At 32.9% G+C, this 23,776-nt stretch overlaps 1 protein-coding gene across 1 annotated transcript; it reads left to right on the forward strand.

Annotated features, from left to right (window-relative positions):
- The first annotated feature begins 1,616 nt into the window (after window positions 1–1,616).
- On the forward strand, window positions 1,617–22,185 carry LOC131595905 (beta-amyrin 11-oxidase-like). The gene is made up of 8 exons (XM_058868426.1): window positions 1,617–1,875; window positions 2,054–2,534; window positions 2,668–2,922; window positions 6,139–6,228; window positions 6,729–6,807; window positions 21,389–21,495; window positions 21,583–21,704; window positions 21,903–22,185. Exons 1-8 carry the CDS (start codon window positions 1,643–1,645, stop codon window positions 22,003–22,005), a joined length of 1,470 nt encoding a protein of 489 aa, XP_058724409.1. The 5' UTR covers window positions 1,617–1,642; the 3' UTR covers window positions 22,006–22,185.
- Window positions 22,186–23,776: the final 1,591 nt, after the last annotated feature.

The following is a 23,776-nucleotide window of genomic DNA, read 5'->3' on the forward strand; positions in this document are numbered from 1 at the left end:
TTTTTAATAGCAAGTTGATTTGTAATGATAAAAAATTAAAATTTTTAATTTTAATTTATAGTGATTACAAACTTTATTCACCATAGAATTCTATTATTGTGAAGATAATAGAACTGAAATAGACCAAACAGCAAGCGTATTAGAACCGAAATGAACGCCATTGATAAAATACAAAGGAAGTGCAGTATATTTCGTCAGGTCAGGCATAATAAGAACAAATGTCTCAATCGTGAATCTAGTTCCACCACATAGTTTTTAGGATCAATGTTCTTTGTAATTTATTTGTAATTTATTTTACCAATGAAATTGACTTTTTTTTCATTAGTCAAAGGAGTTACAGCAAACGACATAAACAATAATACGAACAAAAATGTCATCTAAAATCAACGATTAAAACAACAACACAAAGACTAAAACAACAACACAAAAAAACGATTAAAATATAAGAAATAACAATAGTCAAAACAATGTCATCAGATCCATGCATCATTAGAAAATCAACATCGCCTTCCACGTCATTCCACCAACGTTCCTTTTCTCCGGTATCAGACGAGGTCCTTGTTCTAAGCCTCTGGATCCTTCTGATGACTTCGCCAAGTTTGTACCCCCCTCTAAAAAAGACATCAGAGTCCTCTTGAGTTGGTCAAAAGAATGAATGTTCCAAAATTTAACCGGCATGAGGGGTTTGACGGAGGCCTTATGTGATTCATGACCAAGATGTGCAAGAAAAATGAGAAAATTGGTGGAGAAATGAGTGCATTTTAGTGGAGGAATGAGCTTGTATTTATAGGAAAAGAAACAAAATGAATGTTGTCGCCACCCTAGGTGGCGACTTGGCCCAAAATTTAAGAGAAGTCGCCACTAGGCCTGACGGCTTGGCCCAAAATATAGTGTTGTCGCCACTGGGCTTGGCGATAATATGTTTTTTTTTTCTTTTTCAAATTTTGGTCATTTGGTAATTATTTTGAAATGTTGGTTATTTGTGAAATTTTTTTGAAAAATTTGGATATTTTAAAAAAAAAATCACAATAACATATCATTTAAAAAGTCAACCAAAATATGCAACATAAATTTTTATTAAAAAACTAAAATTAACAAACAAAATTTAAATTTCCAAATTTTAAAATAAAAATATTTTAAAAAACAAAAAATATATAAAATGTAACTTTTAAAATAGGTTTAATAGTTATACACCGACAATGTAAAATAGTTTTACACTGTCAACCAATAGCAATATATTATTCAGCCATGTCATAACAATAACTTAAAATTTACAGTATGATGTGTCGGGATTGATAGTGGTGATTGGTTGACGTGTAAAATAATTTACACCATATACTATTTTCTCTTTTCAATATCCCTCAAAATATAACTTTTTAAAATACTCCCTTCCAAATCTTTCAAAAACTGAATTTAGTTTAACCGAAACCATAGTTATAAAATAAACTGTTCTCTTCAAAACAAAGGCAGTAAAAGAAAATGTAATTGTTAATCACCATCACCTTGACTCTGAGTAAGGATCTCTTTAATTCTAACAAAAAAAATGGTGCGTTCGGTTAGCACAATTAATGCCATAAATTCACCATATGTTCCCAAGGCTATATATAATGAACAAATCACTTAGATATTCAATTATTCAAACATGGATATACAATATTGGCTCTGGTTATCTGCCATTTCATTGGCAAGCTCTTTTTATGTAAACATTTTTGTATGGAAATTGAATGAGTGGTACTATAACATCAAGCAAAGAAACAAGCAGTACCCTCTTCCTCCTGGTGATTTGGGGTTGCCATTTATTGGCAATATGTTGGCTTTTGTTAAAAATTTCTCATCTGGTCATCCCGATTCATTCATCAACAACATCGTTTCCAAGTAGTCTCTTTCTTTTTCTTCTCTTGCAATGTTTTTTGACACACATACAAATATTTCTCTTACAGATTCATCAAGTAACTGTTGTATCTGATTTATATATAGATTAGATATATCAGTTATTTAATCAATAAACAAAAAGAAATTCTCAAAATAGTATAATAAATCTCACTATCTACAGGTACGGACGAAACGGTATCTACAAGACTCATTTGTTTGGAAGTCCAAGCATTATTGTTTGTGAGGCTGAGATGTGTAAACGAGTGTTGACAGAAGATGAGACATTTAAAATCGGTTATCCAAAATCCACTATAGAAGTGGTGGGATGTAAACCTATTTGGAGTTTCTCTAAAGAAGAACATAGACGTTTTAGACGATTAATCTCATCTCTTACCATGAGACATAATACACTAGAAACGTACCTAACACGCATTGAGGACATTGTGGTTAATTCTTTGGCGGAACTTTCAAGTATGAGTCACCCGGTTGAGTTCTTGAGAGAGATGAAAAATATTTCCTTTAATATCATTATTGATATTTTCTTAGGCTCTTACAATCAACATATCATAAACAAAATCGGAAATTCTTTTAACGAAATGCATAGTGCTTTGTTCTCTATGCCTATTAATCTTCCCGGTTTTGCGTTTCGGAAAGGACTCATGGTAATTATTTCTTATTTTTTCGTATTTACCATCATAATACTATTATTAATTAACATGAATTTGATTAGAATGCATTTGAACCCTAATCATTATGATAACAATTTCTTTTGGTGTTGATTAAACTTTCACACAGGCACGTGAGAAGCTGGTGAAATTAATTAAACCTATTGTGGAAGAAAGGAGGTTGATAATAAAAAATGGTGAAAGGAAAGATCTACTTGATGTTCTTTTGCATGCAAAGGATGAAGATGGTTGGAAACCAGAAGATGAGGATATTATTGATATATTGATAGGGATTATACTTGCTGGTCACGAAGCAACAGCTAGTAGTATGATGTGGTCAATGATATATCTTACACAAAATCCACATATTTTGGAAAAGGCAAAGGTAAATTAAGTTTATGTCAAGTAAGATACATTAATTTTATTAGTTGAAGTACTCTTATTTTATAAAAAATATTGTATAAACTTTGTTAGAAACTAGAAAAAAATTCAATACTTGACAATTATTAGTAGGGAGTTCTATCATATGTTTTCCAAGAGTCAACGACACCTTTACCTACCGTTATAAAAACCAATGCACAATGTTGTGCGAATACATTGCGGCGCGGTTTACCATAAACCTTAAATTTAGGTGTTTAAGATTATTTTTAGGAAATTTCTTTACCCACCTCCCTACTTTCTTGGTTATCTCTGGTGAAAAACCCAAAACATCCCTTACTTCGGAAATATATTTCCGAAACATTTTTTTTTTAAAATTTGTCTTATTTCGAAAATGTACTTCCGAAAACACGAAAAAAAAGGTGTTTTCAGAGATGCATTTTCGAAAACACCCCTTTTTTGGGTTTTCGGAGATGCATTTCCGAAAACACATTTTTTTTTGGAGAGGGGTGTCTTCAGAGATGCATATCCGAAATTTTCCAAGACCAAATTGGTCTTGGAATGTTTCGGATATACACTTCCGAAAGAATTCAATAATTATTAAAATATTAAAATCAAGGTGAATCAATACAATTAATAGGTATAAAATCAAGGTGAATCAATAAAATGAAGGTGAATCAATAAAATTAAGGTGAATCAAAATTTCCTAAACAATTTTAAAGTTAAAAATTATTTTACTAACTCATATAAATAAAAAACATTTTAATTTCATAAGTAAATTTTGAATTATATAGAATTAAATATAAAATTTATTCTTTAAATAAAATTAAGACAAAATCTTTTTTTAATTTTTTTAAACTAAATAAAAAATTATAACTCATTTTTAATTATGAATCATAATAGAAATATATAATAATAATTATTAATTTTGTAAGTGAAATATATAAATATATAATATATAAATATATAATAATTATTATATAAATATATATAAATATATAATAATTATTATAAATTAAAACACTCATTTTTTTAATTTTTATAATTATTATATAAATATATAAATATATTTATAATTAATATATAATAATTATTATATAAATATATAAATATATAATAATTTTTATAAATATATAATAATTATTATAATTATTATATAATTATATAAATATATAAATATATAAATTAAAACACTCATTTTTTATTTTTTTTTGTAAATACATAATAATTATTATAAATATATAAATAAAAAATTATAACTCATTTTGTAAGTGAAATTATTTTAATTTTTTTAAAAATTATTTTAAATTTTAAAATATGAATCAGAATAGAAATATATAATAATTATTATTCATATATATCAAAATATATAATTCTTATTATTCATTACTCATAAATTATATCAAATTTATGATATATGAATTAATTAATATCCTAAAATTAATTTTTGGGATTTTTAGATTTTTTTTTTGTTTTTTCAGACATGCATCTCCGAATTAATTAAAATCTCAATTTTTGGGATTTTTTCGGAGATGCACTTCTGAAGTCTGGAAAAATTTAGAAAATAAAATATTTCGGAAATGGATTTCCGAAGAAGGAGTAAAGTGGGGTTTTCGCTGGGGGTGACCCCATAGAAAGGTGGGTAGAGAAAAAACCTTACTTTTATCCATGGAATTGTTTTTCTTCAACTTATCTTATGGATGTGAGGTGAACACATTGCATCAGATTGTGTATGGTATTACTAATGCTGAGTGTATACGGGAAGGAGTCGGTTAATCATTGTGCGAGGTTGCATCAGCTATTTTCTCTGATCACAATTATAAATAAAAATAATTATATTTATAATGATTAAAATATTTAGTTTGGTTTAATTTATTTATTTATTACATGTATAATCGAAATAATATTTATTATAGTATCTTTAGTTATATTTGATTAATCAACTATCAATATTAAACACATTTGAATTAAGTAAAGGATAAACTAATAGTACAAATATTAATTAGTTTAAAATAGTGAGCAAGATTTAAGGTTATTTTTTGCTTTTAATAGTGATAAAAAAGAGTAATTGGTGTAAAAATTTTAGGTAGGTGGGGGCGGCCCGGTCTTCCACCGCATTCAATTTTATAGGTGTTTGAGATGCTTAGGCTCAGTCTTGATATGATAATATGTGGTATAATTTATTTAATGCATTACAAAACTATTTTTTTGTCGAGAGAACTTGTCTATAAATCATTAAATATCCGCGATTATGAGTCTGGTGAGGAAATGAGTTCATGCCCATGCTCCAAATTTGGTTGTTTCTCTATTAGACTAGAGCGAGCCCACTGAAGTAATTAGATATTTAGTACTGCGTTGGATGGCCTGTTGCTCCTTTTGTTTGTGCAAGTGGTTGTGTGTACCTCCCTTCAACATACTCTCTCTGAAGGTCAATGTGCCAATGACAATAGAGTAGATTCGACTGTTGATCAATTAACCTGTTCATTTTCAACCTTATTTTTCATGAACCGTCATTAATTTGACGAGACAACTTTTGCCGTTGTTTTCCCCCAATCTATCCTACAGAATTTTGGTAATGACCTCGAATATGATCAGAAGTAAATATGAGGTTAAAATTCCAATTTGGATTCCTGAGGCCCCAAAGATTTGCAATATTGTTCGATCTAGTATTCACATAGAACTTCATCACATTCAACCTATTCTAATACCAAGTTAGGAATTGGGATTTGATTGAAATCAATTATGGAATCACCTCTATTTGTTATGTCTAATTTAAGGGAACATAAAATGTTAGCTAAGGCTAGCCTCATGAGAGGGTTTCCCATCCGTGTCGCATTCCAAAATAAAATCATTATGTAAAATATTTAGGAGGTCCACCAACGTGATCTCGTGTTGTAAGTGATACTCTTAATTCTTTAAATTTTATTTATTAAATAAAACTAAAGATAAAGAAAATAAAGAACCTACTAAAATCAATAGTACATTTAAACTTTCCAACTATGATTAAATATATCTAAAAACTAAATTTCAATTAATACTTTATGAACTAAAATATGAATTTTACAATTTCATATAAAAGGACTCAATAACATAAAAACATAACCAAATGATATGAAAAAACTTTTTAAATTCATAACATGAAAATAAACATAAACCAAGTATTAAGATATAAAGAAAAATTATTAATATGCTGCTCATCAGATAATGTATGACTTAATTGCAGGAGGAGCAAGAGGAAATCATGAAGACTAGACTACCGACACAAAAACATTTAAGTCTTAAAGATATAAAGAAAATGAGTTATCTTTCCAAGGTAGGTTGATATATTCATTAATTATAGTGTTGTACATACAGAGAAAATGAGTTTTATATATATATATATATATATATATATATATATATATATATATATATATATATATATATATATATATATATATATATATATATATATATATATATATATATATATATATATATATATATATATATATATAAGGGAGCATATCAAGTGAGAGCATTTTATAATGAGAGATGAGAGGAACAAATATCAATCATTGGATTCATCAAGAGAGAGAATGTTAATCAATTAATGTGGCAATTAATTTCTCTTTCTTGATGAATCCAATGGTTGATAATTGTTCCTCTCATCTCTCATTGTAAAATGCTCTCACTTGATATGCTCCCTATATATATATATATATAAATAATATAATATCTTTCTCCCTAATTATTTTTAAAAACTAATCTCAACTAATTAAAAATTTAAAAATAAAATATTGTTTATAGTGTTGTGATGTCTTACATATATAGGTAATCAACGAAATGATGCGCCTTGTGAGTAACAACTTTGCAATTTTTCGGGAGACAACAATTGACGTTTACATCAATGGTTCGTTGATATTCAATATCTTTGCAATTTGTTATTTGTTTCAAAATAAACAACGTCTCTTTTATATATATATATATATATATATATATATATATATATATATATATAGGGTTTAATGAATGTGCACTGACAGTGTAAAATAGTTTTACACTGTCATCCAATAGAAAATAAGGAGTGTGCCATGTCATTAATTTTTTTTTAAAATAAAAATGTGGAAAAATTAGATACATGGTTGTGATTGGTTGACAGTGTAAAATTATTTTACACTGTCAGTGCATGACCCATTTTCTCATATATATATATATATATATATATATATATATATATATATATATATATATATATATATATATATATATATATATATATATAAAAGAGCCTGCAATCACTCTTCATTCCAGCACAAGAAATACCAGACAAAGGTTAGACAAAAACTACTTAATAAGAAAAATCTTTGAAAAAGAAGAGGCTAAAATAATAACAACCGTTCAAAAAAACATCACATAACAAGAAGAGGAAATGAAAAATACTTCACACTAGGATCAGTGGCAGGAGCAACAGACTCTACAGCACATGTCCCAAATTTTAAAGGGTCCATAAATCTTTAAAACCCCAATTTTTTTAGATTAATATTAATAAAAATATAAAATGTTATTAAAAAATTTAATAAATGAAAAATTGTTATAATAAAAAATCAATACAATAAAAAAAATGAGATTGAAGAAAGGCAAAATAATTATAATTAAATTTTTTGATTAATATATAATTATATATTTTATATGTCATTTTTAATTATTATAATTGTATTTTAAAAAAATTGGGCCCATTTTTAAAATTAGAACATGGCCTACTGTTTGATTGGGTCAACCATGGCTAAGATGATCAAAGACACTCAGAGCCACTATTCACCTATAATGGGAATATGGCTCTCCAATCAAATAGAGAAAGAGAAAGAGTAATTTGAAGGCTTTTTCGAATATCATTTCCATGACAAAGTGATGTTTATGACCTCCAAATTCTCCACTTTCACAATTTTACCAGGAAAAAAAATCAAAATCATTATGAGACTACCAAATAACCCAGACCACAACATATCATACCAATATAAATCCCCTCTTTTTTAGCCGAAACCCTAAGGTACAAAAAGACTCAAAAAGCAACAAGATATCCTCATTAATAGAAAAATACCAATTCATCCACCTAAAGATCTTTTACCACGTAGTGAAGACAACATCATCAGATACAAATAAATGAAAAGTTGACTATGTGACACTCTCTCAAAAACTACAAGACACCCCTACATCACATAGGAGAACCCCACACTTGGCCAAATTAACTTTAGAAGGGAACTTGTGTCGAAGAAGTTTCCAAGAGAAGACAACTAACTACCTTGGATATAGCTCAACTAAGCAAAATAAAAGACAAAGCATATTTCCTCATGAATTAGAAAGCTATAAGTATAAGTAGTAGAGTATACCTCTTCCTTCCATTAGCCATAATCACTACAAGGAGAGAGAGAGAGAGAGAGAGAGAGAGAGAGAGAGAGAGAGAGAGAGAGAGAGAGAGAGAGAGAGAGAGAGAGAGAGAGAGAGAGAGAGACCCCTTGGAAAAAGTGGAAAAATTGCTGCACATTAGCATCTGTTCCAAGACAAAGAAAGGTCTTATCCCATAGAAAATACTCCTTAATTAACACACCTCATGCCCACCACTTTTCCCATTGATCTATTAGGATTACAATGAATCAGATATAACCCATGAAACCTCCTTTTTAGAGGGAACTCTCACACCCAAAAATTATCCCAAAAGGATGTGTTCGTGCCATCTCATACTTTCCTTTGTATACCATCTACAAACAGTCATACACATACCCTTATTTAGAACCTAAGTAAGAGACCACTTCCACCAAGACGAGACTGAATGGAGATTAAAAGACATACCTCTACAAGGGAAGAAATCACGGGAGTGTGGACATATCTTGCAAGTAAAATCTCATTCCACAAACTAGTCGAGTGATATAACAATCTTCCATGCCATTTAGGCTTACATATATTGAACCAACACACCTATGGAATCTTAGCCTTGCCTTTTCACACCCATAACACATAAACCATCTTTGAATTGTCACCATTTTCTTCAGAACCTTAAAAAGCATCTTAAAAAAGAAAGGTAAAACACAAGGATAGAACCAAGGACTAAGTTATGCATAACCACTCTCCTTTAGGGATGTCAACTTGCCTCCGTTAGCAGGGATCTCCGTGGGGATTCCCCGTATGGGGCCCCAAAGACGGGGAATTTTTCCCCCGCGGAGACGGGGATGGGGAACAAAGTCTCCCCGAAGGCACTTCGGGGACGGGGGTGGCGTAAATATCCTCCGCCCCGCTTAAAATAACATAATGTCCTTAATTTATATATAGTTATAAATTATTATGTAGGTTTATTTGTCATTTCATATAATTAATCTTATACACAATTTAAAAATATATATGTATCGTTAGTAAAAGAGTGAGATCTAAATGATTATTTCAATTTTATTTTAGTTTGAAATTTTGGTGGTCATGACACTTAATATTATAGATTAAATATTGTTAAAACAATATTTATCATAAAAGAATAATTTATAAATTTCTTGTGGTTAGTTTTTGAAGCTTTTACTATTAATTTGGTTTAAAATAATAAATAAAAAAGTCATGTTTATGGATCTCCACATGAACCTTGGGGACCCGTGGGGATCCGTGGGGACGGGGATGGGGGACAAAATTCCCCCGTAGCGGGACTCGAAGCGGGGATGGGGAATAGATTCGAGGGCGGGGATTGTGATGAGAATGTATCCCCCGTCCCCGCTCCGCCCCATTGACATCCCTACCCTCCTTCCAAACTCGCATACCTATGATGTTAAGTAACCAACCTCCTAGAAATAAGACTAACTAGAGGATCCAAAAAAGACTTAAAATGGGGATTAAATCCCACTGGAATACCAAGATAATTAAAAGGGAGATAACCTAACCTATAGTGGAGAAAATGACCTATTAACTCAAAAAAACTAGGTGTTGAATGCAGTATAGGGCAAGCAACAGAAAAGATTTGGAAATATTGATCCGGGAATTATCGTCCTCAGAGATGGAGAGATGCCATTCAACAGTTTCTACGGTTTCGAGCTTGGGTTTGAATGAGCTAAAAGTAAACAAAGATATAGACAGGAAAAGAATAAACACATTCTTAGAAGAGAAATAACTTATCAGGAATGTAAATATATTCACTCTTCACAAACATACACATACCAACCCGTTATACTCAACCTACGATACTCATCTATGTCATCACGTATCTCTTACATAAGCGTCCATCTCTGGAGCACAAACGAGATCATCTCACAACTAAGGTTATCTCTAACGCGAAGTCGCGAGAACATTCGTATTCTCGCGTCGGCGATCTCTCGCGCGCCGCTCAAACACGAAAGCATTAAGTACAGATACCCACGATGAATGCTAGCTCTAAATCTATCTCTAGAGTTCAGAAAATTACAGATAATCATCCTAGATAAGGATTCAAGAAGTTTATCTTTAAAGCACCCCAAATCCCCAACATAGAGCAAAAATCCAGGATAACATCAACACAGATTTGTAAAGCAAGTTAAATATAACATTATAATCAGTAAATATACATAAGATTCGAGTAACTATACAAACAAACCCAACACAAAGAAATACACAGAGAATAGAAGAGATAAACCAAACATCTCGCGGGTTGTCAGCTCCGGTTGATGAGAAATCCACCTCCGAACTTCCAAGTGCATGACCCAGTGTTGTTTTCTAAGTTAATCCTAATCTAAGAATGAAAATGATGGAGTTGGAACCAAAACTTTCCCAAAACCATACCCTAGAAATGTCACAAATGAAGAAATATAAACACAATTTCTGCTACGGCCGCTTAGCGGCCAAATCTCGCTGAGCGGACTACACGTATTACAAAAATATCTAGAACAGTAAACAGGGCTCCGCTTAGCGCCCAGAGTTGTCGCTTAGTGGCCAGGAAAATGAGTTCGCCACTGGAAAGCGCGCTTAGACGCCGCTAAGCGGACCTCTCTACACAAATCTTGTTTTTTTGATCCAAAATCGCGCAATCGGAGCCGTGCCTTCGACACTTTATTCCTCGAGGCTCCAATAAGCATGAATACCTATAAAAACAAAGGAAAAACTATTAAACGGTATATAAAACATATGAAAACTAAATAATGTGAATATATACACAAAAGTGGGGATTTTATTACAAAAACGGAATGAATAGAATCGATAAGTGCCACAATTATATACTCAAAATAACAATATTTTGGCACTTATCAAACTCTCCCCAACTTTAAAATTTGTTTGTCCTCAAACAATGTCAAATAAATCAAAGAATCAAAAGTAATAAACCAAAGAATTGTGAATCAACAAGTTTTGAAAACCAAAAACAAATGTATGGCTCAATACAAAAACGTATAAACAAAGTAAATACTTACCACTATCCTACAACGACAACATGTAAACGAAACGAATCCTAAGTACAAAAATCATGCAAAACATTCTAACACAATACATGCTCACATCATGAATCACACCTAGCAAAAATTCATCAATGGATGAAGAACACACAAAAGTGAGGGACTTTTAACACTCATCCAACAATCTTGCAAACAAAAGATTAAATTATGCATTCATCCAAAAATCACATTGAAGATATAAAAGCAAGAATCACAAGGGCTTTTCAAGGTTGTAATGTGGCTTGGTTAACAAACAAGGGATATGTCCTAAGGCTAATCGAAACAAAAACTTGCCTAAACCTAAGGGAGTGATCAATCCACCAAAGATTCAAACAACAAAATCTCGATTAAACTTCTTCCTTAACCACAAGTTTCTCAAATCAATCACAATACTTATTAGCACAATTATTCGTTTCTCTTTTCTTTTTGTTTTTGAAAACTTTTTCTCTTTTTTTTTTTCTTTTTTTTTTCTTTCTTTTCAACCTCATAGCAACAACCAAATAAGTACACAACCATTTCTCTCCCCAACTTGAATTCAACCACATCATCATATGAATACTCCCTACTTTCTAAGGCAAGGTAAAAATTCATACCAAAAATCATGGTTGAGGGTTCAAGAAAACAAAGAATCAATCATCCATGCAAAAATAAGAACTAAACACTCAAAGATAAGCATTTAGAAAAAACAACATGGACATTGACAAAAAGCTCAAAAGGTTTAACAAATGATCACACACTCACAAGGTGAATTGACTATTTGGTTATGGTGGTTGTGCTCAAAATGAAACAAAATGCCTTGATCTTTTTCATGCTTTCATAAAATCAACATAAACAAAAGATTAAGCATAATAAAATCTAGTTAAAACAAAGATTGTGGCCTCCAGCATATGTAAACAATGGAAAGCTTCCTCACATTTATGGTTTGGGAACTAAAGTGATTCAATCAACAAGCAAGTAATGCAAAAGAATGAAGGGTATGGTAATTGTACAAATGAAAAGTTTCCTAAACATGTTATGCTATAGAAAGCGATAAATGAGTACCTTGAATGATACAACTTCAAAAACAATATCCTACCATACATCCGCAAGTTGAAACACTAAAGCTTTGGAAAATCACCTCAAAAATCTTCGAATCACTAACAATATTTGAGTACAAACAATCACAAAAGAATTAGAAAAACAAAACTAATATATACTACTAATTAGCCTTGGTGAAAGTGGGAAAAATGAGTGAACCAAGTGGAATGGGAACCCCACTTGTACAGAGCAGAAAAACAAAATTCTGCTATGCTCGCTTAGCGGACATAGCAGAAACCAGAAAAACCAGAACAAAATCTGTTGTTCCAATCACTCACCACTTCACCTAAATACCTCATAAATAGAAATATAAACAATATTTACAACCGTTGGGGTGCCTCCCAACAAGCGCTTGTTTTACGTTGTTAGCTCGACGCCTTTATTGTTTTGGTGTTTGGAAAGTAGCTTCCTCCCGTCATGCTATGGTGACGTCTCACCGCACAAGCCTAAAGAAAGTGTCCTAACCAAAACACTCAACAAACATTACAAGTACAAATATATACAATGATCAAACGAACATAAAGGAAAACACAAGTATACAAATATGTACATGAACAAACACATATATACAAACATGAAACACATATAACTATTAACATACAAAAAGAGAAAATTGGTGAATGTTGAATTCACAAGTTGAAAAGTGAAGATTTTGAATAACGAACTGATCCGATCTCAACGTGTTTCACCAACATTCACCAACAAAGTATACTTGTATGCAAACATATACAAGTAACTATATGGTGAACATAAACAAGTAAACATGTACAAGTAAATATATACACGTAAAACTATACAATATATACGTTATATATAAAGCTCAAAACCACGAAAACTATTGCGATTCAATTCAACAACCATCCCCGGCAACGGTGCCATTTTGTTGAATGCAGTATAGGGCAAGCAACAGAAAAGATTTGGAAATATTGATCCGGGAATTATCGTCCTCAGAGATGGAGAGATGCCATTCAACAGTTTCTACGGTTTCGAGCTTGGGTTTGAATGAGCTAAAAGTAAACAAAGATATAGACAGGAAAAGAATAAACACATTCTTAGAAGAGAAATAACTTATCAGGAATGTAAATATATTCACTCTTCACAAACATACACATACCAACCCGTTATACTCAACCTACGATACTCATCTATGTCATCACGTATCTCTTACATAAGCGTCCATCTCTGGAGCACAAACGAGATCATCTCACAACTAAGGTTATCTCTAACGCGAAGTCGCGAGAACATCCGTATTCTCGCATCGGCGATCTCTCGCGCGCCGCTCAAACACGAAAGCATTAAGTACAGATACCCACGGTGAATGCTAGCTCTAAATCTATCTCTAGAGTTCAGAAACTAACAGATAATCATCCTAGATAAGGATTCAAGAAGTTTATCTCTAAAGCACCCCAAATCCCCAGCATAGAGCAAAAATCCAGGATAACATCAACACAGATTTGTAAAGCAAGTTAAATATAACATTATAATCGGTAAATATACATAAGATTCGAGTAACTATACAAACAAACCCAACACAAAGAAATACACAGAGAATAGAAGAGATAAACCAAACATCTCGCGGGTTGTCAGCTCTGGTTGATGAGAAATCCACCTCCGAACTTCCAAGTGCATGACCCAGTGTTGTTTTCTAAGTTAATCCTAATCTAAGAATGAAAATGATGGAGTTGGAACCAAAACTTTCCCAAAACCATACCCTAGAAATTTCACAAATGAAGAAATATAAACTCAATTTCTGCTACGGCCGCTTAGCGGCCAAATCTCGCTGAGCGGACTACACGTATTACAAAAATATCTAGAACAGTAAACAGGGCTCCGCTTAGCGCCCAGAGCTGTCGCTTAGCGGCCAGGAAAATGAGTTCGCCACTGGAAAGCGCGCTTAGACGCCGCTAAGCGGACCTCTCTACACAAATCTTGCTTTTTTGATCCAAAATCGCGCAATCGGAGCCGTGCCTTCGACACTTTATTCCTCGAGGCTCCAATAAGCATGAATACCTATAAAAACAAAGGAAAAACTATTAAACGGTATATAAAACATATGAAAACTAAATAATGTGAATATATACACAAAAGTGGGGATTTTATTACAAAAACGGAATGAATAGAATCGATAAGTGCCACAATTATATACTCAAAATAACAATATTTTGGCACTTATCAAACTCTCCCCAACTTTAAAATTTGTTTGTCCTCAAACAATGTCAAATAAATCAAAGAATCAAAAGTATCAAACCAAAGAATTGTGAATCAACAAGTTTTGAAAACCAAAAACAAATGTATGGCTCAATACAAAAACGTATAAACAAAGTAAATACTTACCACTATCCTACAACGACAACATGTAAACGAAACGAATCCTAAGTACAAAAATCATGCAAAACATTCTAACACAATACATGCTCACATCATGAATCACACCTAGCAAAAATTCATCAATGGATGAAGAACACACAAAAGTGAGGGACTTTTAACACTCATCCAACAATCTTGCAAACAAAAGATTAAATTATGCATTCATCCAAAAATCACATTGAAGATATAAAAGCAAGAATCACAAGGGCTTTTCAAGGTTGTAATGTGGCTTGGTTAACAAACAAGGGACATGTCCTAAGGATAATCGAAACAAAAACTTGCCTAAACCTAAGGGAGTGATCAATCCACCAAAGATTCAAACAACAAAATCTCGATTAAACTTCTTCCTTAACCACAAGTTTCTCAAATCAATCACAATACTTATTAGCACAATTATTCGTTTCTCTTTTCTTTTTGTTTTTGAAAACTTTTTCTCTTTTTTTTTTTCTTTTTTTTTCTTTCTTTTCAACCTCATAGCAACAACCAAATAAGTACACAACCATTTCTCTCCCCAACTTGAATTCAACCACATCATCATATGAATACTCCCTACTTTCTAAGGCAAGGTAAAAATTCATACCAAAAATCATGGTTGAGAGTTCAAGAAAACAAAGAATCAATCATCCATGCAAAAATAAGAACTAAACACTCAAAGATAAACATTTAGAAAAAACAACATGGACATTGACAAAAAGCTCAAAAGGTTTAACAAATGATCACACACTCACAAGGTGAATTGACTATTTGGTTATGGTGGTTGTGCTCAAAATGAAACAAAATGCCTTGATCTTTTTCATGCTTTCATAAAATCAACATAAACAAAAGATTAAGCATAATAAAATCTAGTTAAAACAAAGATTGTGGCCTCCAGCATATGTAAACAATGGAAAGCTTCCTCACATTTATGGTTTGGGAACTAAAGTGATTCAATCAACAAGCAAGTAATGCAAAAGAATGAAGGGTATGGTAATTGTACAAATGAAAAGTTTCCTAAACATGTTATGCTATAGAAAGCGATAAATGAGTACCTTGAATGATACAACTTCAAAAACAATATCCTACCATACATCCGCAAGTTGAAACACTAAAGCTTTGGAAAATCACCTCAAAAATCTTCGAATCACTAACAATATTTGAGTACAAACAATCACAAAAGAATTAGAAAAACAAAACTAATATATACTACTAATTAGCCTTGGTGAAAGTGGGAAAAATGAGTGAACCAAGTGGAATGGGAACCCCACTTGTACAGAGCAGAAAAACAAAATTCTGCTATGCTCGCTTAGCGGACATAGCAGAAACCAGAAAAACCAGAACAGAATCTGTTGTTCCAATCACTCACCACTTCACCTAAATACCTCATAAATAGAAATATAAACAATATTTACAACCGTTGGGGTGCCTCCCAACAAGCGCTTGTTTTACGTTGTTAGCTCGACGCCTTTATTGTTTTGGTGTTTGGAAAGTAGCTTCCTCCCGTCATGCTATGGTGACGTCTCACCGCACAAGCCTAAAGAAAGTGTCCTAACCAAAACACTCAACAAACATTACAAGTACAAATATATACAATGATCAAACGAACATAAAGGAAAACACAAGTATACAAATATGTACATGAACAAACACATATATACAAACATGAAACACATATAACTATTAACATACAAAAAGAGAAAATTGGTGAATGTTGAATTCACAAGTTGAAAAGTGAAGATTTTGAATAACGAACTGGTCCGATCTCAACGTGTTTCACCAACATTCACCAACAAAGTATACTTGTATGCAAACATATACAAGTAACTATATGGTGAACATAAACAAGTAAACATGTACAAGTAAATATATACACGTAAAACTATACAATATATACGTTATATATAAAGCTCAAAACCACGAAAACTATTGCGATTCAATTCAACAACCATCCCCGGCAACGGCGCCATTTTGTTGAATGCAGTATAGGGCAAGCAACAGAAAAGATTTGGAAATATTGATCCGGGAATTATCGTCCTCAGAGATGGAGAGATGCCATTCAACAGTTTCTACGGTTTCGAGCTTGGGTTTGAATGAGCTAAAAGTAAACAAAGATATAGACAGGAAAAGAATAAACACATTCTTAGAAGAGAAATAACTTATCAGGAATGTAAATATATTCACTCTTCACAAACATACACATACCAACCCGTTATACTCAACCTACGATACTCATCTATGTCATCACGTATCTCTTACATAAGCGTCCATCTCTGGAGCACAAACGAGATCATCTCACAACTAAGGTTATCTCTAACGCGAAGTCGCGAGAACATCCGTATTCTCGCATCGGCGATCTCTCGCGCGCCGCTCAAACACGAAAGCATTAAGTACAGATACCCACGGTGAATGCTAGCTCTAAATCTATCTCTAGAGTTCAGAAACTAACAGATAATCATCCTAGATAAGGATTCAAGAAGTTTATCTCTAAAGCACCCCAAATCCCCAGCATAGACCAAAAATCCAGGATAACATCAACACAGATTTGTAAAGCAAGTTAAATATAACATTATAATCGGTAAATATACATAAGATTCGAGTAACTATACAAACAAACCCAACACAAAGAAATACACAGAGAATAGAAGAGATAAACCAAACATCTCGCGGGTTGTCAGCTCCGGTTGATGAGAAATCCACCTCCGAACTTCCAAGTGCATGACCCAGTGTTGTTTTCTAAGTTAATCCTAATCTAAGAATGAAAATGATGGAGTTGGAACCAAAACTTTCCCAAAACCATACCCTAGAAATGTCACAAATGAAGAAATATAAACACAATTTCTGCTACAGCCGCTTAGCGGCCAAATCTCGCTGAGCGGACTACACGTATTACAAAAATATATAGAACAGTAAACAGGGCTCCGCTTAGCGGCCAGAGCTGCCGCTTAGCGGCCAGGAAAATGAGTTCGCCACTGGAAAGCGCGCTTAGACGCCGCTAAGCGGACCTCTCTACACAAATCTTGCTTTTTTGATCCAAAATCGCGCAATCGGAGCCGTGCCTTCGACACTTTATTCCTCGAGGCTCCAATAAGCATGAATACCTATAAAAACAAAGGAAAAACTATTAAACGGTATATAAAACATATGAAAACTAAATAATGTGAATATATACACAAAAGTGGGGATTTTATTACAAAAACGGAATGAATAGAATCGATAAGTGCCACAATTATATACTCAAATAACAACATTTTGGCACTTATCACTAGGGTCCACATAAAGACCTATAAGAAAACTCAGAAAAATTAACCCGGAGACTTGAAGCTAACTCGAAACCCTAAAGGATATCTTTGATCACCAAAATATTATCCATCGATGCTTTAGCCAAAATAAGAATGTGAACTGCATACTAAAGGTGAGAAACAACCAAATCAGATGACCCAACTCTAAATCCTAAGAAAATGCTAAAGCCCTGTAAAACATCTCACTTAGCCCTTCTACCACAATAAGAAAGAGGAAAGGATCAAGCGAGTCACCTTGTTTCAACCATTTTCTAATACTGATTTCACGACTGAAGCTCCCATTAACTAAAACATCTAGATTATCTAAAAACACACAAACAAACATCCACATGTGCCATTTCTAATCAAAACCAAATCTAGAGAGAATATAGTCCAAGAAAATATATTAAATGAGTCATAGTTCTTCTAAAAATCCACTTTTAAGATGAGATCATCTTTCTTAGATTTCTTGGCAAGGTCCATTAATTCATTAACAACAACCACCCCATCAGCCAAGACTCTCCCTTTCAAAAAAGCAAACTGACTTAGAGAGATCAAGTTCTCCATAACCTTACCCAACTTAGGCGTTAAATCTTATGCTACAAGCTTATAAATCAAGCCTAAGAGGAAAATAAGATGAAAATCTCCCCAATGAGATAAAGACTCCATTTTCACAATAAAGATAACAAAGTAGGAAGAGAAACTCATAGGGAGAGAAACCTGGGAATGAAATTTCCTAAATAATAGCCCAAAGTATTTCTTTATGAGACACTGAAATCTCCTAAGGAAGGCAAAATTAAAATCATTTGGACCAAGACTCTTATTCATATCACAAAGATAGATTGTCAGGTCAATCTTAGATAGAAGATAAGGAGGAGACAATATCTCAACATCAACAAATGTAAGAGACAAGAAAGTCACTCCATCTAGTTGAGGTCCATCCAAAAATGGTTCTTGAAAATGATCAGTAAAGAACTTATACACTTGAGGCTGAAGCGCATTCACACCTTCAACCCAAACCTCTCATACTTAAAGAAATAAGATATCAGTTATCATCTTCCTACTCTTAATGCAAGCGTGGAAAAAGATGGTGTTCACATCCCTTTCCTTCAACCACCTACCCTGAGATCTTTGAAACAAAAGGGAATCATGTCCTAAGTAAGAACCACAAATCTGATAGCACACTAGATTAGCGAATATCTCTTCCTAAATAAGTAACCCATTCTCAACTTTAAGGTCCTAGATTATAATCTCCTCTCTTAAATCCTCTAACAAAAAAAAAAAATCAATTTACCAAATATTTATCTAATCCACACTTTCATAGCACTCTTCATAGACTTAAGCTTATCTTTCAGAACAAATACTTTTCACCCTAAGGAATTAGAGGAAGCCTAAGTGAGTTCTAGCGCATCACACAAACTATAATTGTCAAGCAAATGATTATTAAATCTAAATGCTTTTAGGGCCCATGCCTTATTGGCATAGTGGAGAATGATAGGATAATGATCATAAACATCTCTCAAAAGGGCCCATTGAGACATAAAATCCCATTGATCTCCCTATAAGTCTAAAACAATGAATCCATCCAATCTACCAGTCTTTTCCCCAATTAGTTACCAAGTGAACTTCCTACCTAATTGTGGAAGATCGAACATAACCATCTGAGCTTTAAATTTGAGGAAATCAATACTCTCGGCATCCTTCCCCACCCTTGAGGAATCCAAGACTCTTATCCTTTCCTCTCTAGAGCAGACAAAATTAAAATCACCCATGACATACCCCACATCACCTTCAAAGGTCGATATCCTTTGCATAAGATCCCCCATATAAGCCTCTTATTAGAAGGAGCACAACTAGAATGAACATTAACCACATAGTAGACACAATTAGAAGTACCCTAACCTAGACAAACCCAAAAAAAAAACTTGAGCAAAAGGAGAAAAAAATATGACCCTTACACCAAATTGAAAAAAGCCCTTCAATATTGCCAAGAAATGGAGAAAACTGAAGGATAGAAAAACACTTAGAAAGGGAGGATTGAATAAGTGTATCTCAAAAACTTAGAAGATAAAAACAATCAACACAATGATTTTTATCCTGGTTCGTTGTTAACCAAACTACTCCAGTCCACCCCTTAAGAGTGATTTACCTCAACTGAGGATTTAATCCACTAATCCAACTGATTACAATGGTTTTCCACTTATATAACCTCTAAGTCTTATAGAGTCTATAGATCACAACTTGATCACTCTAGGAATCCTTTTACAATCAATGTAAAATAAAGTTTACAAGAGTTTGAATGCTTCTAATAAAGCTGTAATCACAACTGTGATATTTCTCTTAAGTTCTAAACTTAACACTCACTAAATATTACAAAGAGTTTGTGAGGTTGAAGATGAAGTTCGTAAGCTTTTGAATTTGATAGCGTTTCTGTATATTTTTCTCAAGTGTTATGTTCAGCTTCTGGACAGAACTTCTATTTATAGGCGCTGAGAGGAAATGACCGTTGGGATGCATTTAATGCTTTGCGTGAATAGTACAACGCTGCATTTAATGTTTCACACTTTTGTCAACTACCTCGAGCCTTACTTTTGCTGCTTTTACTGACTTTGCCTTTTGTAGCTTCTAACGTTCCTTTTGTTAGCCAGAGATTAGACGTTTCAGCCTTTCATCTTGTACTTTCTTTTGGACTCAGATTTGTAGATAACAACGTTTGAATATCAGAGCCATCAGCTTTGGTGCAGAGCATCTTCTGTCTTCTGACTTTGAAGAGCTTGAGCGTGATACCATCAGAACTTCAGAGCTTGTTCTTCTGACTTCCATTCTTCTGATGCTTTCCAGTTCATGTTCTGATTCTGCATGACCATCTTCTGATGTCTTGCCAGAGCATGTTCTAATGAAGCCATCCAGAACTTTCTGAGTCAGTTGCTTCTGAGCGTTGATTTGTGCATACTCTTTATATATTTCCTGAAATGGAAAATGTAAAGAATTAGAGTACCACATTGTCTTATACAAAATTCATACATAATGTTATCATCAAATTTAAGAATATTGATCAGAACATTTCTTGTTCTAACAAAAACTCCAATCACAAATTTTATTACCAAAAAACTAATTCACTAAAGAGACAGAAACACTACTCATCATAATTTCTTGAATAACTATAAACTCCAAATAATTTGTTGAAATAAGATTCCTTCACTTTTGTCTTCTTAATCCGACTACCCACAATCCACGAGCAGGAGGCAACTTATATTATCTACGATGTCTCCATATGTCGTAACTTTATAAACCAAGAGAATATTGATATATCACTATACATTAAAAGGTAGTATAAATATATTCATCAACTCTATATTTTCAGGTTATACTATACCGAAAGGATGGAAAGTGTTAACTTGGACAAGAGCAATACATATGGATTCTACATATTATCCAAATCCAGAAGAATTCAATCCATCTAGATGGGATGTGAGTTGTATTGTAATGTAATAGTTTATATTAAAACATTAAACAATTATTTATACATTATTGTTTCTTTTATCTTACATGTCGCAGGATCAGAATATTAAAGTTGGAAGCTTCCTTCCTTTTGGAGCTGGAAGTAGATATTGTCCTGGGAGTGATTTGGCTAAAATTGAAATTTCTATATTTCTTCATTATTTTCTTCTTAATTATAAGTAAGTAACTGCATCAAAAAAATTTATTATTAAAATAAAAACTTTAAAATTATATTTAGATATCAATTAATTTTTTTTCTTTATATTTTTCAATTAATTTTTTTTATAGTAGCAAATATTTTTTTAATTTTCATTTGAAAGAAATAAGTTAAAAATTTAGCTTTGTTACTTTTACTAATTAATCTATTTTGTACACAGGCTTGAGCTAGTGAATCCAAAATGTCCTATTACTAGTTTACCATCACCCAAGCCCACAGATAATTGCCTTGCTAAGATAATAAAGGTTTCAAATATTGCATAGTTTTGGAGTGAAAAATAAAGTTTAAAGCCTCTTGGTTAGAAACAAATTGTTGCTTCTTAGTACACTACAAGTGACCTGTTATATTATATTTTTTGTTTTCTTTGGTGTGCTTCAGCTTTAATTTTTTTTATTGGATTTTTTTGGTTTGTATTGTATAAGACTTATTGTAAAAGGAGTTTAAGGAATCCCTTATTCCATTGGTTGGCATAGAAGCATATTGCATTTTGACTTTAGAATCTCCATACTGAAAGTAAACCAGACTAACTTTCATTGTGCTCATTCTATATTCTCTATTTCCACTTTCTAAAAAAGCTAAATTAAATATTTCACAATGCCTCCAACACCTATCTTGTACTAACTAATCCAATTGATCATCTTAATTTTTTTCTATTCCAACCCAAAGATACACATGTTGCAACATCACTATCACCTTTAGGATTGCCTTGGAATCTTTGTAGAATGAGAAGAAATCAATTATAATATTGGTTAGTATTCATTCTTACTGTCATCCCTCCAATTAAAAAATTCCCCCTTATCATGGTGATAGTGAACTACTGTTGGAACTAATTGTAATGAAAGGCGTGTTAGTAAGGAAAAACCAAATCCATTTGTTTGGAGAGTTTATGTTTGTTGGGGAAAACAAGTGGGAAATAAGTTTGTTATTGACGTGGCATAAGATATCCCTGAATTCTAGGAATACATGAGGGAGGGAGAGTTTGTTATGAGGGCATGCACATTTATTGTTATCGTTGTATTGAGGAACTTTGCTCTGGATATTTTTGAATTGTTTTCCATTACTTCCATTGATAATCAAACACTTCCATTTTCTCTTCTTTTGCACTATTTGATTATCACTGTTTTCGGTTAGTTTTTATCATTGGTCCGACCTATATATTGGATCAATCGAGAGGAGCCAACAAAGGGTGTTTTATGTCAAAGAAGATGACTAGAATGGATGAGTTGGTGGAATTACCATCTTTTGATGGTGAGGATCCTATTGGATGGATTACGCGTGTTGAAACGTATTTTGAAGTTCAAGGAACGTCAGAAGTGGTGAAGATTAGATGGGCCAAGTGAAGCATGGAATGACCCACATTCCATTGGTTCAACTTGATAAGGGAGACGGAGGACGACCTGGCATGGTTAAAGCTGAAGCAAGACTTAATGTAGAGGTATGGTGGAAGACAAAGTGATAATCATTTAAAGGAGATGAAATATTTGCAACAGATAGGGACGGTGGATGAATATATTATCGCGTTTAAATATGTGTTGTCATAGGTGGGAAGGTTGTCGGAGGACCATTATTTGGGTTATTTCATGGGAGGACTCAAGGCGGAGGTTTGTTGGAGGGTACGAAAATTGAATCCATATGTTCCCGACTTCAAGCAATAAAGATTGTTCGTGATGTGGAAACGGAGCTGTGTGGGTCGTTGCTGCCCCAAGGGGTGGTGTGAATGGGTTCCGCAATATGAAGGGAAGTGGACCAGGAGGGTTTAGGCCTAATTGGAAGATGGGTTATGGGTCTAATAATAACACCGGTTCAACCCGAGTAAGAAGTGGGTCAAATAATAATGTTTCTTGTCCAACATAATGCAAATTTGGTTCTTCTAATAACCCATGTAGGACAGTGAATTCAAACAACAACACCCTGCAAATAGGAAACAATGAAGGAAGAAGAAACGAAGGTGATCGCAACCGTGGCCTCAAACATTTACTGTACGTAGAATTGATGGAACGGAATTCAAAGGGGATGTGCTTCTGACACGGAGAA

Source organism: Vicia villosa, linkage group LG4 (genome assembly GCF_029867415.1).
Source record: "Vicia villosa cultivar HV-30 ecotype Madison, WI linkage group LG4, Vvil1.0, whole genome shotgun sequence".
Taxonomy (NCBI): domain Eukaryota; kingdom Viridiplantae; phylum Streptophyta; class Magnoliopsida; order Fabales; family Fabaceae; genus Vicia; species Vicia villosa.